The sequence below is a fragment of the Chrysemys picta genome, chromosome 2 (genome assembly GCF_011386835.1).
Source record: "Chrysemys picta bellii isolate R12L10 chromosome 2, ASM1138683v2, whole genome shotgun sequence".
Taxonomy (NCBI): Eukaryota; Metazoa; Chordata; order Testudines; family Emydidae; genus Chrysemys; species Chrysemys picta.
In genome coordinates, this window is record NC_088792.1 from 274,790,499 (window position 1) to 274,808,272 (window position 17,774).

The window sequence follows — 17,774 nt, forward strand, 5'->3', positions numbered from 1 at the left end:
CAAGCAAATAGTAGGGACAATGGTTAAAAAAGGAACCGAGAATGTAAGGGGTGGATTTTCAAAGCTAGGCACATGCAGTACTAGTTGCATTCTTATGTGGGCCTGATTTGTACTTTTTTCATTTTATTTAGTCATATTCTGAACTCAGAACAGAAATGACCAATACCAGGATATGACCATGTGTCTAGCCACACATTACACATGGCATAATTTGGTGTGTAGTATATTTTTAAATTGAATTATTAAAAAAAAAAACGTGCGCAGAAATGTATTTACCCAACAGCCTGTCTGAAAGCCGTACATGTTCAGATGCCATGGTGATAGGCACGGTATAAGAACCTGAATTGACTAGAAGACTCCCATTGCATTTAGTCACACTACTCTCCTAAGAACAAAGGATGTGCCAAACAAGAGCACACCATTGGTTTAACAAGTGTGGTGACCTTTCTTCTGAAAATGACCAATGCTTGATGCTTAAGAAGAGACTGAAAGCACCAGCAATGCACCAAGTCACTTGTGCCACTCTGTATATGGGGGACAGGATTCTCTGGCCTGTGCCGTGCAGGAGGCCAGACAAGATGAGCGTACAGGTCCCTTCTGGCCTTAATAATTTGTTACTGAATTTCTTCCTTACCCCAATAACAATCTATCTATGTCCTGGAGCATGACATTTGATTGCTCTTCTTTTATCATGTCAACTTTATTGTTAGTGGGCAGATTCTCTTTTGGGGTGTGGCAGCAGCACCAGTGTAAAGGGGCCCCAAAGATGATTTAACCAGCTCATGGAGGATTGTTCCAGAGTATGAGTGATCATCTGTGGTGTGAAGCTGACGTAGGGGCTCTTACATCCCTCCTCCCATTTCACTTCTGGAAGCGTGGCCAAGACAGCCCTATGCCAGAGTGATACTTGGCTGCATTTTTGGTCTCTTGGGAATGTTTCAGCCTGGCGTTAGTCAGGGCAGCTCCACAAGCTACTGCATGGGGGACCAACCCTGTATACAGCTGCAGTAGGACCAGGGAGAGCAAAGAGGAGCTTCAAACTCCTTTGTGCAACATCCCTGACCAGTATCCCAGGGTCCAGTCCAGTATGTATCTACCCCTCCACCCACCCAGTCTCAGGTTTTTATACATCATGAATCACCATGGTATCTAAGGGTGTAATACATTGTTTCTGCTTATTAAAGCATCCATCATTGTTGAAAAGCCCTGACTAGATTCTTTGATTCTGTTTACTTCTTTGGTAGTGAATTTCACAGCCCTTTGCTGGATTTCACCACACAACTGCACACAGCTGGGAGGTGTGTGCCTAAATCACATTTAGGAATATGAGCATGGATGTATAATGCTAATCTGATTGTATTAAAACATGGGGAAACTGTTTCATTTGCCATACTGCCTGAACCTAGAATATTGTATCTTCTAATTCACATGTGTCAAACTCAAGGCCCGCGGGCCACATCCGGCCCGCCATACAATTATATCCGGCCCGCGAAATCGTTTTATATATCTGTTTTTAATGGCCCTGTGATATGACGCCCCAATAACACACACTACAAATCCCATGATGCAGTGCAATTGCCGCCAACGGCAAGCCGCGGTTCAAGTTCGCGGTCTGTTGATGTATACAACGCTAATCTCAAATCAAAGCTAGACCCCAACAATGGCCAAGAGAAAAATTGATTCTGAAAACCGAGGCTTTCAAAGCCGGTGGGAGAATGAGTATATGTTTACTGAAATTGCAGGTAAACCAGTGTGTCTCCTTTGCGGGAGTAATATCGCTGTAATGAAGGAGTATAACCTAAGACGGCACTACGAGACGAAACATGAGAACAAATTCAAAAACCTGAGCGCAGGACAGAAGCTACAAAAGGTAGAGGAGTTGAAGAAGAATTTGACATCCCAGCAGACGTTTTTCACCAAAGCAAAATCACAAAGTGAAGCTGCTGTGAAAGCAAGTTTCATTGTGGCCGAAGAGATCGCCAAATCAGGACGGCCGTTTACCGAGGGGGAATTCGTAAAGAATTGTATGATGAAAGTGTGCGACGTCCTTTGTCCAGATAAAACGCGAGCGTTTGCAAATGTAAGCCTCAGCAGAAACACTGTTGCTAATCGGGTTTGTGAGATGGCGACTGATTTGAAAACACCGTTGATTGAAAGAGCAAAAGATTTTGTTGCATACTCCCTTGCCGTGGATGAAACTACTGACGCGACTGACACTGCACAGCTGGCGATATTTATCCGTGGTGTGGATTCCAATTTGTGCGTAACAGAGGAAATACTGGACATTAAATCGATGCACGGGACAACGAAAGGAGAAGACATCTTTGGAAATGTATTTCAAAGTGTAACCGACATGAAACTGCCGTGGGAAAAACTCGTTGGACTTACAACAGATGGCGCACCTGCTATGTGTGGTGAAAAAAATGGACTGGTGGGAAGGATGCGCTCAAAGATGCGGGAGGAGAACTGTGCCGGTGAGTTGACAGTGTATCACTGCATCATACACCAGGAATCGCTGAGTGCTAAAGTCCTAAAAATGGATCATGTGATGAACACTGTAACACAAACCGTCAACTTTATCAGAGCCCACGGTTTAAATCACCGCCAATTCCAGTCTTTTCTGCGGGAAATAGATAGCGAGTTTGGCGATATGCCATATCATACGGAGGTCCGGTGGCTAAGTCGGGGAAAAGTTCTCAAAAGACACTTTGAGCTGCGAGAGGAAATCTGCCAGTTCATGGACAGTAAGGGGAAAGACTGCACAGTTCTGCGGGATGAAAAGTGGAAATGTGAGTTGGCGTTCCTGGCTGACATAACGTCGCATCTTAGCGCTTTAAACCTTCAACTCCAGGGACGGGAGCACATAATAACCGATATGCATGATGCAGTGAAGGCATTTCAAGTGAAGCTGCGCTTATGGGAGACACAAATGCACCAATGCAACTTGTCTCACTTTCCCTGTTGCCAAGTAATACGGAACCAAGAAAGTGCCACAGTTTTCCCAAATGCCACCTTTGCTGAAAAACTCAGCGCGCTGCGCACTGAGTTCGCACGGCGCTTCAGTGACTTTGAGGCACAGAAAAGTAACTTCGAGCTGCTTCGCAACCCATTTGCAGTCGATGTGGAAACCGCACCTGTAGAAATGCAGATGGAGCTGATAGAACTGCAATGTAACGGGACACTGAAGGCAAAGTACGACACTGCGGGGCCAGCACAGTTCACTCGCTTCATTCCTGAAGCGATGCCGCAGCTCCGCCAACATGCGGCTCGAATCCTGTCCATGTTTGGCAGCACATATCTGTGCGAGCAGCTGTTCTCTGTGATGAAAATTAACAAAACGTCACACAGGAGTCGCCTCACTGATGAACACCTGCAATCGATCCTGAGAATCTTCACAACACAGAACCTAACCCCAAACATAAACGAACTTGTTGCAAAGAAAAGACTCCAAGTATCAGGCTCTGACTAAATAGGACAAGAAAATGGAATGTTATGATTTGTTATGATTATACTTTTGCTTTAAATTCAATTTTTTATTTATATTCAGATTTTTTAATATTCCAGCATGTACAGATTTTGAATGTATTGTATTGACAGGATATTTTTTTATGAAGAGCAAAATATTTTAAGTTGAAATGTATTTATTTTGGAATGATATCCTGTATTTTGGTTCATATTAATGGTTAAAAAACATAAATATTTAGTCTGTTAAATAAATGGTTATACTGTTCGGCCCGCGAGTTTTGAGTTTTGGCCCCCTGTGCAATTGAGTTTGACACCCCTGTTCTAATTGCTTAAAGAAGCCCTGGTATATCTGTCAGCTAAGATCACACACATTATGGGTTTTTTTTTCAACTCTGACCATATTAAGTTTCCTTCTTAAATCATTCCTTTGCTGGAATCTGGCTATTATCACTACTAGAATATGTTAAAAGAATCCAGAGCTCCTTTGATCTCCAGAAGTAAGAGTCAGTCTCACTTGTAATATGTTTAAAAAACCTTTCCTTTTAATCCATTGACGCATGTTTTCATAATGTAACAGATTAGTGTTAGGTTTTATCTGCTGTTCCATGCTTAATTCAGTGTAGAAAGCAGATGTGGGGGGAAAAACAACCTCTTTGTTTAGGCTTTCTGCCATCTTGTGTGACTTTGTGGAAAGCTGCTAATGAGAGGGTATTCGTAATTACATTAGCCTCACTGACACATATTTTACAATTTTTGCTGCGCTTTCAAAGGTTGGACCAGGAGCCAAAATTATCTGTCAACATTTCTGCCACTTTCATCATTTTAGTACATTAGGTGCTAATAACAAGACTAAAAATGGCCTGAAATCGAACCAAGAAATGACCTCATTGCCCTTTGCTCGTTGGGTTCTGTTATCCAGGACGACGGTGCTTAGGCTCATTTGTTGAGGAAACACATGTATAAACTCTTGTAGTATATAGTGAGCAAGGCAAATCTTGGACTAATCCTGATCTGTGGGGAGCCAGGACACATTGCTCCATAGTCTAAGGCCTTGTTAATAAAAGGAAACACTAAAATTTGGATCACAGTGGAGTAGGGTTGACATAACTAGCCCCAGAAGTACCATAATGCCTTTGTTCTGTGATCCCTGGAGTGGGAGTTTGGAAAAGAATATGATTTCTTTGTTATTGTCAAAGGGTCACCACAAACTTTCCACTTCATAACTTGTTGCTTTTCCTTTTAGGTTTCCAGATGCATTCCAAACATTTAGCTCCTTCAGAAGCATGTTCCCAGAGGTCTCTGGGTACTGTTACTGCGCTGACAGTCTGGGGCGGGAATTAGCAGAGACTGGTAAGTACCTTCCAAAATCTGGTATGTCTTAGCAACAAGACTCAGAATTCCTCAGAGAAGGGTAGATGATGAACAAACACCAGGATCACAGCTTCATTTCAGTGAGAAAGCTAAGGGCTAAGCTGGAGTCATCTGTGAGCAAGCAGCAACTGATTGTACCAGATACGTATCTGTGGCAAGATCACTTAAGGATGGTGATTACTAGCTACATTTTCTCATTAAGAGTGTCTGACCAAAGCATCATTGTTGCATTGGCCAGCCCAGTTTAGCCGTGATCAAAAGTTATTTTCCCATTGTTGTTGAGTCCCTTCTGTTAATAGTCCAGTTCCTACTGGGCTGGTTGCATATCAGAAAGCCACCAACACTAGGGTTACCATATCTAACAAATAAAAAAAGAGGACCCTCCACGGGCCCTGGCCCCGCCCATTTCCCCACCCCCAGCCCTGCCCCAACTCCGCCCCTTCCCCACCCTAACTCCGCCCCCTCCTCCCTCCCACTCCCAGCCAGGGGGAAAGGGCTGCCCGAGCACTACCGGCTTCACGGTTTGCCGGGCAGCCCCCAGACCCTGCGCCCCCGGCCGGCGCTTCCCCAGCGCAGCTGGAGCCCGGGAGGGGAAGCGCCCAGCCGGGGGCGCAGGGTCTGGAGGCTGCCCGGCAAACCGTGAAGCTGGTAGCGCTTGGGCTTTGGGCAGCCCCCTTGCCTCCGGACCCTGCGCCCCCGGCCGGGCACTTCCTCTCCCGGGCTCCGGCAGCGCAGGGTCCGGAGGCATGGGGGCTGCCCGAAGCCAGTAGCGCTCGGGCAGCCCGGCTCTTAAACAGAGCCGAAGAGTCAGGGGAGGAGCAGAGCCGCCATTTTCCCGGACATGTTCGGCTTTTTGGCAATTCCCCCCGGACGGGGGTTTGAGTGCTGAAAAGCCGGACATGTCCGGGAAAAAGAGGACGTATGGTAACCCTAACCAACACAACCGGCCACCTCATTAGCAATCTGAGCAGAGAGGTGCAGAACTGAATGGACCTGGAGACTGAACAACTCCCTTCCCTGTAGAGCAGGAGTTCTCAACCTTTTTCTTTCTGAGCTCCCCCCCACCTCCCCTCGCCCCCTAAACGTGCTATAAAAACTCCACAGCCTACTTGTGCCACAACAACTGTTTTTCTGCTAGCATTAGGAGGTAACAAGAAGGGTAATTGCTCAGGGCCCCGCGACACAGGGGGCCCCGCAAAGCTAAGTTGCTCAGGCTTCGGCTTCAGCCCCAAGTGGTGGGGCTTTGGCTTTCTGCCCTGGGCCCCAGCAAGTCTGTTATAAAGAGGACGGTGCCCAACTGTTCTCTATTTCCAGTGAAAGTAGGCCAAGAAGTAATCAGCTTCGTCTTCAGCAAGGGAGATTTAGGTAAAAATATTAGACATTAGGAAAAACTTTCATACTATAAGTGTAGTTAATCACTGGAATAGGCTTCCAAAGGAGGTTGTGGAATCCCCATCACTGAAGAATAGGTTAGACCATCACCTGTCAAGGATGGTCTAGGTTTACTTGGTCCTGTCTCAGGCTGGGATAGGGGCTAGATGACCTCTTGAGGTCCCTTCCAGCCCTCCATTTCTGTGATTCTGACACTGTATGTTCAGTCACCCATGCACAGTTACAGCTTGCTTAGCTACCACAAAGCAGCTCAACCCAGCCCCTGAAAGGGTAGATCATGCAGCCCTTACTCATTTAGGTAGGCACTTAATCACACAAATAGTCTCCTTTAGTTCAGTGGAGCTACTTGTGTGACCAAATGCCCATCATCTAGCCTCATAGTTCGAATGATGGAGGAGTCGATGTTTGTCTGGTAGGAGGCATCCATTTCTGTCACCTCTCAGCTGTGTATGAATGGCAGATGAAGCCTCTCTTTTTAAAATGCCCCCCCATGCTGAAAGGCTCTCTTCTCTCACAGGCTTGGAATTGCTGCTTGAGGAAGTTTATGATACAGTTTTCACCGCATTGCAACCTGCCCACACCTTTACTGAGACCAGCATCTATCGGATTCTGCAGAGACGGTTTCTGGGGGTGCAGCTAGCGACCTCTGGCAGGTTCAGATGTAAGTACAGTAGCACCAGACTGGAGTCCCAGGGGTGACACAAGACTTCTGGAATACAAGTGTGATCACCATGCTCTTGGCTGGCACACTGCGGACTGAACCAGGAACCTCCAGAGCTAAAAGCCTGAGCTGCTACTACTTGAAACGAAAAGCTAACCTTCATTAGCTGGGGCTCTGTGGACCAGGCACAGTGGGGGACTTGTAACACGCACTCACCATGAGAATGTAATGCCTCAGTACTGAAGCAGGTATTCTTTCAGCTATGCGGAAATCATTTGCCTTTCATATTTTTGGTGTTAGCTGATCACTCTTGGGGTCAGGAAGGAATTTTTCCCTCTCATGTGGATAGCATTGTGAAATAGACCCTGGCTGCATCTATTCAGACATGACAGTTGTCAACGGAGAACAAAGCACAGACTCTTAGCCCCTCTAGCACCGTAACAGCCGCTAGAGAGAGGCTTGATCACATGTGCTAAGACATTGTATTACAAATGGGTAGTTGCATGATGGGAGTTTTACATCATCCTCTAAAGCTGCTACAGGTATAGACCATTATATACGCTCTGGCAGATGTAAAATGAGTCGGTGGTCTCGGGTCCATTCCTAGTGTACAGACGTCCACAGCACAGCCAGCATTCTTCTTAATATTCGCAGCAGAGAGGCCAGGGATTGTCCTGTCTGGGAAATGCAAATACCATCCTACCAGGCCCAGGGTAAGAAAATGTGGGGCTGGCTCAGATTGCCATTGCCTACGCTGGACCCATTGCACGATGAAGAGAGATTTTATACTGTCTGTCCACTTGGTACCATTAAATCCCCTTTAAAAGCAAATGTGTATGTAGCCCTGCTCCATTGAATGAGAAATTACATTTACAGTTATGCAATAGCTATTAAAATGGCTGAAAAGTGTGCTGAAGTTTTAGTCTCTATTGTTTACTTTGAGGAAGGAATTCTAACAATTAAAAAAACCTGAGCATCGGGGCCTTCCCTGAACAAATGTCAAGGAGTTATTCAGACATGACAGAACCAGGACTGAATGCAGATTTGCTCCAACACTTAACACTTTTCCTCCGTAACCAGCAGCATTTCTCTTCCAGGCCCCTCTAAATGTGAGGTCGAGAGGTTTGCAGCCATTCGCTTCAGACATACTTATAGTCCGTCTTGTGAGGATAATGGGGACTATGCCCCGGTGCAGTGCGAGCAGGAAGGGGCTTGCTGGTGTGTGGACCCTGAGGGGCGGGAGATCCAGGGAACGAGGAGGCAAGGGCAGCTCCTGACTTGTGGTAGGTATTGGAGTGATCTAGTAATAAATTCCTGGCACTAATTTTCACATAAGATGCACAAACGCACATTAGGTATCCTCCCCAATCCTCCTGAAAGATTTGTTAGATTTTGGAACAAAATACCACAGTTATTGTCAAAATTTCCTGCAGGCTTCTATTTTCTCTCCACCCCTTTTTCTTCTCTGGCCCCACAGCTGCACAATACACAGTCCTGTGAGAGAACAGCAGTACCACCAAATAGACTTCACCTCCTGCCCATCCAACCTAGTGATGGCCCCCTATCCAGGACCTCACATGAGCCCCCCTCTCTCCTAGCCTTTATCTGAAATGGGAGTGTTCCCTGAGTGAAAGGTGCAGCACCAGTTCTCTTGTCAATATTGTCAAGCCCAAGCATTCAGAAATTATGAATCCGGTACTGAAAATTAATTAGATTTTAAAAACAATAAATGATGGGTTCCTTTTATTTGCCCTCTTGATTTTGGCTCCTTTTGGGTTCACATTTTCAAGCATTTCCCTCTAATTATGACAGCTAGAAAGTCACATTTGTTTTAAAATAGAAGCTGAGATTCACCTGACTCCAAGAGCTGGGACTTTAAGAGAAACACCCAATATCACAAGGCTTGTGACAAAATTGCGAGTGTTGGTGACACTGCACTTGTGATTTAACCCTCTTTTTCTACTGTGATGCCTCTGGTGTGGGGGTGCCTGCTTCTGAGGTCTCTTTCCAGCCACCTTGTTCCCCATCTCTGTCCCTGTGTTACTTGGCCATGAAGGTTGCCAAATCCCATAGAAGCAAACGAAGAAAAGGTGTGTGAGCTGCCATTTCATGAAACGAGGGAGATTTCATTAAGGAAAAAAATGCATCAAGCTGGAGCCCAAAATGGAAGATGACAGCAGAAAATGTCAAAGGGGTCAGATGGGGGTAGGGAAGGATTTGTTTAAAACCCTTCATTCTGGAGAGTAATGCCTAAATATTCAGGTTCGTGCTGGAGGGTTGGGGCTACAAAGGCTTAATGCAGGCAGCCTTCGGCAAAATTAGTTTTTCTGTCTACTAGACATAGTTATGCCATGTAGACAAAGAAACAATCAATTCTGGGTGTCACTCATGATCCAGAGTCACTATAAGCTTTAGGTAAAGATGGGCTTACTGTAAAATGAAACTCGTTGCACGCCTTCAAGGCTGATGAGCAAGGATATTGCAAAAGAGCCTCTGGGAGGCCTCTGCATCTGGCAGGGCTGGTTGTTTTCTCCCTGACTGCTCCTCTGAGATCTTCTGATGGGTTTTGGTGACATAACTTGAGGCTGCTTAAAACTCAGGGATGCAGATTTTTTTTGGCAAACTCAGGAAATCTAAGCAGAGAAATTGGAGGTTCTGCCGACGAACCACTGAAAAGGAATTTTCACAAGGATATGTTCTTAGGGAGACTGGTCTAGCAGCCACATGCAATACAGTCATCACATTTTTTTAATCTGCCTCGTTCAGATATTACAGGAGTGCTTTGTCAAGCAAACTGTCTTCTCTTTACACACTGGTGTGATTTGCTTCAAGGAGGGGAGGGGAGAACATTTTAGAAGCATGTATTTGTTTCTTATTGACATTTTGGGGGATGTGAATTTGTGGGGGTCAAAAGTGCTGGCCTATTTGATCCCTCAAAGAACCTCACCCAAAAGAAACACAAATAGCCACCCCTCCACTAAAAATAAGGAAGGGGAGAGCTACAAAAGGACACGGATCAACTAATTAAGGGAGAGAATCCAAAAGCAGGAACGGGAATGCAGGCTAGAGGGTGCAAACGAAGGAACCAGACGGGGACAGCAAGTATAGCTCCTCCGTCAAGGGGCTGGCTTACTGGAATCCTAGGAGGTGGTGGGCGGATCCCACCAGAGCTAAAGGCCCACCCCCTCAGGTGAGGCGAGGGTCACATGACCTGGGGGACAACAAATGAAAACACAAGAACAGGAGTAAGGGTTAAAAGTTCAAAATGAGGGTCTTGCATGGGGACATAGACCAGAGAATCTCGGACAAGTTGCTGGATTGATGGTCTAAAAGACTGAAATGTTTATCCACATTGGGCACTGGAGATGAAAGAGTAGTTTAGTCTCAGTGTGGCCTCAGCAGAGGCTGCCATGAACACTAACAATGATGACTGTGGGCTCTAGGATTTTTGTGAGACGGTGGTACTATGTCACCAATTCCAAAATATTTGTCTCCTTGTTTTTCTGTGTCCAGGTGAAGAACGAGCATGTGCCTCAGAGAGACAGCAGGCTCTATCGAGGCTTTTTTATGGACCTGTTGGGCACTTCAGTCAGCGCAGTTTGTTCGACATCCCAGATGTGAAGTCAGAGACTCTAGCCAGGTTTTCGAGCTCTTGCCCTCCTTCCTTCAAGGAGTTGTTTGTGGACTCTGGATTGCTATCTCCTATCACAGCAAAGCAGGATGCCAGCCAGCTGTTCGCACTAGAATCCATCCTCAGTGATGCTGTCAGAGGGATGTTTCCATCAAGACAATTAGCTCGCGTCGCCCTTCGTTTCACCACCAACCCAAAGCGCTTCCAAGAAAACCTGTTTGGAGGAAAGTTCTTGAAGAGCCTGATCCAGTTTAACTTTACGGGAGCGCTCGGCACTAGAGGGAAATTCAGCATTGGCCAGTTTTTCCAGCAGGGAGGCGTGACAGGAATGGACAACGGAGGAGGCTTTGCAGAACGACCCGAGGGGTTGTCACTGGAAACATCAAAGGAGAGCTTCAATTTGAGTCAACCTCTTGTGGACAGCTTTGGCCGCACTGTTAGTTTACAGGACAATCAGAATGGGGTGGAATTTCTTGCTTCTCTTCTGGAACTTCCAGAGTTTTTTGTCTTTTTACAACATGTTATTTCTGTCCCTGAAAACATCGCTGAAGATTTAGGTGAGGTGGTGAAAATAGCTTTAAAGTCCAAAGATTGCACTGAGCAGCCCACGGATTTGTTTGTTCCGACGTGCACCAAGGAGGGGAGGTATGAGGAAGTTCAGTGCTATGAAGCCACGTGCTGGTGTGTGGACTCGCGAGGTAAGGAAGTCCCAGGCTCAAGAGTGCTAGGCAAACGTCCAAGGTGTCCCACTGCATGTGAGAAGCAAAGGGAAAGTCTGCAAAGCTTGAAACAAAGCCAACCTGCAGGGTCTGATCTGTTTGTTCCCTCTTGTACAACGGAAGGAGGTTTCCTACCGGTCCAGTGCCATGGAACTAATTGCATCTGCGTTGATTTGGAAGGCAGAGCTATTCCAGGAACAACAAGAAAAGCTGGGGAGCCCATGCAGTGTAAGTCTAGGGATTAGTGTTTATTTTTTTAGTAGGGATTGTGTTGCTGTTCATGCTACTTCTCCTCTTATTCGATATTGGAAATATACGGGCTAGTATGTGAGAGCACCACTGCCCTCTGCTGGAAAGAATCAGAAGTGGTCCAGCATTTGTTCATGTAGCCCTCTAATGGTTGGGGGATCACAGAGAATATACCTTCAAATAGTCCTAGAGATAAGGAAGAGTCCCCCTTAGACAATGGGGTGTAGGGCCTGCACATCAGAGCAGAAGGATGTGAGCTCTATCCTTGTTAATGAGCATGTCTCTGAGTTCTGTTCCTGCTGATGTCCTTGTGGCTACTGTGAATGGTATAGCTAGTGACCATGAAAGCCAGTGAGTCCATGCAATTGATACATTATGCTCTGCTCACTGCCTCTAGAATAGCCTGTCTTTCGATAGAGTGGAAAGCTGCTTTTCTTATGGGACAAAATAATCCATGCAACTGCCATTGACCCTCCTTGGGCTGAACCCAGGACATTCTGAGCTAAACCTATGAGCGTCTATTACTTGAGCTACAGGACTGTGTCCCTCAACTGCTAGCTGTAGGAAACACATTAACTTCGTGTGTGCACCAGCCGCTAAAGGGGACAAAGGCCAAAACACCTAATGTGGGTCCCACAGTCAGTTCAGAAAATTGAGTGTCAAATGTTACCTGTCTCTTATATAGTGAAGCTGATGATTAGATGTTCTAGTGCCTAAGTATGACACTGGGCATAAGCCTGTAAAATGTAATAACAGCCCCCCTCCACTCTTCTATTAATATGATATAATGGCGGAGTGAAGTGCCTTGGCTAAAAAAAGAGGTCTTATATTGACACCTCAAGCTCAGTGGGCTCGAACAATGACAGACAGGCAGAGGAAGCTCATCCCAGAGGCCCAGGCCCCCATTGAGAATAACCTGCTGCACTTTTTGGAGAGTTCAGCACCAGAAAACAATAGCAAAGCAGCCAGCAAATTGTCACTGCCATGATGGTCCAAATGGAGAGAGAGAGAGATATGTCCTGCTGCATTTGGGGATTCATTGATTGCAATCTATAACCTGTTTGGCCCACAGTCTGAAGCAAACAAGCACCATAGCCAGGGGAGAGCACAAAATACTGGTGTTTTAGGTTCATAATGGTCTGCTGGACTCAAAGAGACGTGCTACTACGTTTTGCTCTTTTTATCGAGCCACTAGCAAGTGTTAACAAAATGAGATTTGGCCCTGACGTTGGCAGTTGTGGCCTCCAAAGGAGACAAACTGACATCTGTGCTTTGTTTGAGGGCTGAAGGTATGTCCTATAAATGGCTGTAAAATGTAGTTAGGTAGGAGAAGTGAGGCCTGGGATTGAAATTTCCTTTTAGATTGGGGTAAACACGTTCAGTAGCACTTTGCAACCCAAGTATTCCCGATGGTATCTATGGGGCTTGGTTTTTACTCCAGTGGGAGTTTATCTGAATAAGGATGGAGGGCAGATTTTCAAAGGTATTTAGGTACCTAAAGATGCAGGTAGGCACCTCACCTGCTTAGGTGATTTTGAAAATCCTATTTGGTGCCTACCTGTATCTTTAGGTGCCTAAATGCCTTTGAAAATTTGGCCTTGGGTAAAAACCTCAGGATTTGGTCCTCTTTTAATAATGGGACAAATAATAATAATTGCCCCCAAAATAGGCATACAATCAATAGTAACAATAAGCAATTTCTCTAAATGTTTTTGCAAAGTAACCAAGTTCAAGTCAGCTTGCATCACATACCTACAGTGCATTCCTAAGATTATTGAATGCATATTTTCCTTTCCCTAGGTCCAAGTGCTTGCCAAGTAACTGCTGCTCAGATTTTTCTGAAGACGGTGCAGCTACTGTTGTCAGATCCACGTGCGCTGTCTCAGCTGTCCAGTGTTTACATTCCACAGTGCAGCACCGACGGTAACTGGAGACAGGTGCAATGCAATGGCCCCCCTGAGCAAGCTTTTGAATGGTACCAAAGGTGGATCACCCAGAATAATGAAGGCAAAACTCTGCCTGTTGTTGACTTGTTGAACATACTACTTGAATATAAAGAATCATCTTCCCAAGGCTTTGCAGCCTTTATTAAAGGCTTGTATGTGGCTGGCCACCAGAATATCTTCCCAGCATTGGCCAAGTATTCTTCTTTTGATGCTCTTCCCCCTGGAGTGCTGGAGGGCAACGTGACAGTTGTGTCAGAGAACATTTTATTGGATCCATATACATTCTGGCAGCTTCTGCATGGTCAGCTCTCCCATTACCCAGGGTCCTACGCTGATTTCAGTGCCCTTTTAGGCCACTTTGAACTGCGCAGTTGTTGGTGTGTTGACAGCAAGGGAGAAGAACTGCAAGGAACTAAGGCCGAGGCGAACAAGATCCCAGCATGTAAGTAACATGACAGAGTTTCTGGTTCTTTATTTACTCCAGTAAGAAAAATTCATTTAGAGAATTATGAAGTAGAAAGTTATTGACTCAGGGAAGGACCCATTGATTCCACAGTTACTGCTAGCAAACAGCTGTCTTTTGGAAAAGAATAGATTGCCCCAACTTTGGTAGCACGGTGTGTGGTGTATTGAAAACTGTTCAAATGACAAGCTATCACTTTAAGTTTCAAGGGGTTTCCTGCTTCTGCTTGCAGGCTAGGGAACTCTGTAGGCAAGGATGAGATCTGGGTTTTCTGCAGTCAGTCTGCAAAAGACGCAGTTGGGTCCAAGATGGATTGAGTTGTGCCTTTCTGTCTTAGATAGCAGCCTCTCTCTCTCTCCATTGATTGTTGTGTGTTAGATTTCTGGATTCTAAGAAATGAAGTAGTATTAAATTGTAGCCTTTCCGGAAGAGTATTTATGTTTTGTTTCTAACTCTGTGTGTATGCCGTGAACATAACATGGAGAAATAAAATAGAGAAAATCCTTTCTGCGGAAAAAATGACAGACAGCCTTATACCAGGGTCAAGTAGATTTTGTAATGTATGGATACCATTTTTGGAATTTGAACACAATCAAAACACAGATAATGAGAAGGGGCTGAGCAAGTACAGATGGGTTTGGGACTTATGGAGGTAATAAATACAAGTTATGAAAGTGATTTGTTACATGAACTTATCATACAAGCATTATGTTAAGGATAAAATAGAAGCACTATAAAGTAAGGTAAGAGGAATTTTCCTTGCTATTCTTATTACTCAGTGTTCTCTTGCCATCAGCCTGATTCAGAAAAGCAAACCTCTTTAAGAAAGCACTTAACCACGTGTTTAAGTCCTTTTGAGGTCAACGGGACTTAAGCATGTGATTAAAGTCAAACACATGCTTAAATGCATTCCTGATTTAGGGCTGTAGTTAGCATGGTATAGTCAGATGCTGCAGCGACGAGGACCATGTAAGTACCTAGATAGATGGGTTGGATTTTCAAAAGCACACAGCAGTAGCCTAACCCTGCTCCCATCAACTCAGTGGAAAAACTCCCCTGGAAGTCAGTGGGAGAAGAGTAAGGTCAGCACTGAATGCTTTTGAAAATCCCACCTCACAGGTGCTGACTTCATCCTTTCCCAGCGGGGTACTTGATCCCTGCTCCGCACCAGGCCCTGCCCCCACAATACCCCTTCCCCCAAGGCCCCACCCCCCCCTGCCTTTTCCCGCCTGGGCCCTACCCCACCTCTTCCTGCCCCTGCCCTGTCCCTGCCCTGTTTTTTCCTGCCCCATTCTGCCCCCTCCTCCGAGCACCCCATGCCCTCGCTCCGCCCCCTTCCCTCCTGCATACTGCTCAACAGCTTATCGTGGTGGGCGTGAGGTGCTGGGAGGGAGGGGGAAGAACTGATCAGCAGGGCTGTTACCAGATTTGACCATTACCTTGGGGTATGCTCATTTATTCGGGTTACTCTTCTGGGGGAGGGGGGAGTTCTGTAATTCTATCAATGTACTACTTGTGTGTTCATATGGCGCTCTACTTCTCCCTTCTGCAAGTCCCCTCCCAATGGAGCTATCCTGCAGGACCTCAGTTCCCTAGAGCTGGGTTACTCCAGCCCCAGAATCAATCTCTCTCTCTCTCTCTCTCTCACACACACTCACACACACACACACACACAGCAAGTCTGAGTGGACCGGGTCGATCAGCACTGTCAAGCTGACCCCAATAGATTTGTTTATAGGTAAGATGATGACTCAAGGGTTTTCTTTAGACTAGACAATAGGAGCTGATCACTCTTGGCCATGGGTGATGTTTTCTTCCAGGGAGCTCACAATGCAACTAGGCTGCTTCAGTATTTGGATATCAATTAAGGATTCATTACTAGAATTGGTTTGATAATTGCTGAGCTGGGTGTGTGCAGACATAGGTTCATTAGCATCTGGAGCAGAGATTCCCAGGATGCAGTGCTTCCCTGCTTTTTCTGGTCCCAGAGTTCAGTGTGGTTCTCTGTTCTCCACTCTGTATGTAAATTGAGATGTCTTCCTGTCCCATCTTTCATGCAGATGAGGCTAGGGGAGTTGTCTCTGCTCTCCATTCTGTATGTTAATGGAGATGTCTTAATCTTGTCACCCTCGTCAGGAGGGGTCTAGGTGTGTCTCCCAACGCCCTTCACTGCTCTCTGCAAGTTTTTTCCTCTGATGGGTTTTGGTTTAAGCAGAGGCTGGGGTGGGGGGTGTCTTTCATGAGTCAGGCTGGATACTGTACCCTGGTTCCCCAAGAACACAGAGCTGACTGGTATCAGGGCCCACCAGCGGGTGGGAAGCACTGTGGGTGAGGGGAAGGAGCTTATCAATGAGGCTGCCGGTAGGGACTATGCTCACCTGTATATCATGTTGCTACCAAAGCAGTGGGGTTCTGCACTGCACCACTTGGATAGATGAGCTGTGAGATGGCCCTGGGAACTAGAATCGCCATCTTAGTTCTTCAAGTGGGTGGCAGAAAGGACAAAGGGTGGAAAACTTCCAGTGGGGGAAAGAGCACACGAAAACTTAACTATCGGTTCGGGGGGCAGGACTGGAAGAAGGGAGATATTAGATTAACACAAAGAACAGGAGTACAGACTAACACAGCTGCTACTCTGAAACCTGTAGATTAACACAGATATATATTTGCAGAGAAGCTTGCATAGAGCCTGTTCACAGTATGCCTGGCTACAAGAAATGAGTAAAAGACAAAGCATAGAAAATGCAAATGACAGGCCATATGCCAATCATCACCCTGGACACTTTGCTTGTATGTTGCATCCTTTCTCCCAACCTTTGTCTTAACTGACTCAAAGCAGGGACTGAACCTTTCTGCCTGTTTACATGGAGCCAGGCACATTCTGGGTCATGCTGTAATACAAATAAAGAATAATAACAACTCTTACTGATCACTTATTTGTGTGTGTGTGTGTGTGTACAGAGAGGGTTTTTCTTTTAACTGATGCAAACCAAAGTAAATATAGAAAGAACCAAGAAATGTTAAATAAGAGTCTCTTGAATATAAATGTGTGAATCTTTACTGGAGTAAGATAAAAGTTATTAAAACAACCCTTTGCTGTACATACAGGCCCTGGTGCATGCGGAAGTGTAAAGAAGGAAGCTATGCAGTTCATTGATGAAGCAGAACAACTCATCCTAGCTTCGAATGGCTCCCATATTCCTTTGGGACAGAGCTTTTTAATGGCAAAAGGACTTCGACTAACGGACAACGATCTTCTTCATTTTGCTGAGACCTTTCAATCAGGGATCGCATTCTCTGAAAAGCTATTGGCAGGAAGTGACTATGCAGTCCGACTGGCAGCACAATCAAGTAGGTTGGGAGGAGTAGAAGTTGGTAAAATGGATTGAAATTAAACCTTTGGAGAACAGGGCCTTTGCTTAAAGGGGAGTAATGCATAAACTAGCCCAAAACATTATCTGTATGTACCAGAGCTCTATAGGCCAAAGTCAGCCTTACTGAAAGTGGACGTAAATCCATCAGAGTTAATGAAGTTTCAACTGCTTACATCAGGGCTGAGTTTAACCCTTTTTCTGATGTAGCACAGTGGGCGACATTAGAACCTGGACATTTCCCATTCATTAAATTTCCCAGTGTATTTGTAGTATTTCCCCTTCTAAATAAAGGGACTAGAGTAGGATGTTGTATATGTGCATTTTTAAAGAATATCCTGGTTTGTTTATTTTTTTTATAGCCTTGCATTTCTACTGGCGGAGTCACTTTACTTCAAAAGGTTCTGCTGGACAAGCTACGTTCCTGGGATTTCATCCTTACGTTCCCCAGTGTGATGGCCTGGGGAACTGGGAACCAGTCCAATGCTATGAGAGTACTGGTGAGG

General features: G+C 45.6%; 1 protein-coding gene across 1 annotated transcript in view; it reads left to right on the top strand.

Moving 5' to 3' along the window:
• TG (thyroglobulin) overlaps positions 1-17,774 on the top strand; it is a 202,401-nt gene that overhangs the window by 9,540 nt on the left and 175,087 nt on the right. The window contains exons 6-12 of the mRNA XM_042860977.2: positions 4,709-4,815; positions 6,746-6,889; positions 7,987-8,172; positions 10,403-11,467; positions 13,289-13,876; positions 17,006-17,248; positions 17,631-17,768. Of these exons, the coding sequence (XP_042716911.2) occupies positions 4,709-4,815; positions 6,746-6,889; positions 7,987-8,172; positions 10,403-11,467; positions 13,289-13,876; positions 17,006-17,248; positions 17,631-17,768 (2,471 nt within the window). The remainder of the gene's footprint in view (positions 1-4,708; positions 4,816-6,745; positions 6,890-7,986; positions 8,173-10,402; positions 11,468-13,288; positions 13,877-17,005; positions 17,249-17,630; positions 17,769-17,774) is intronic.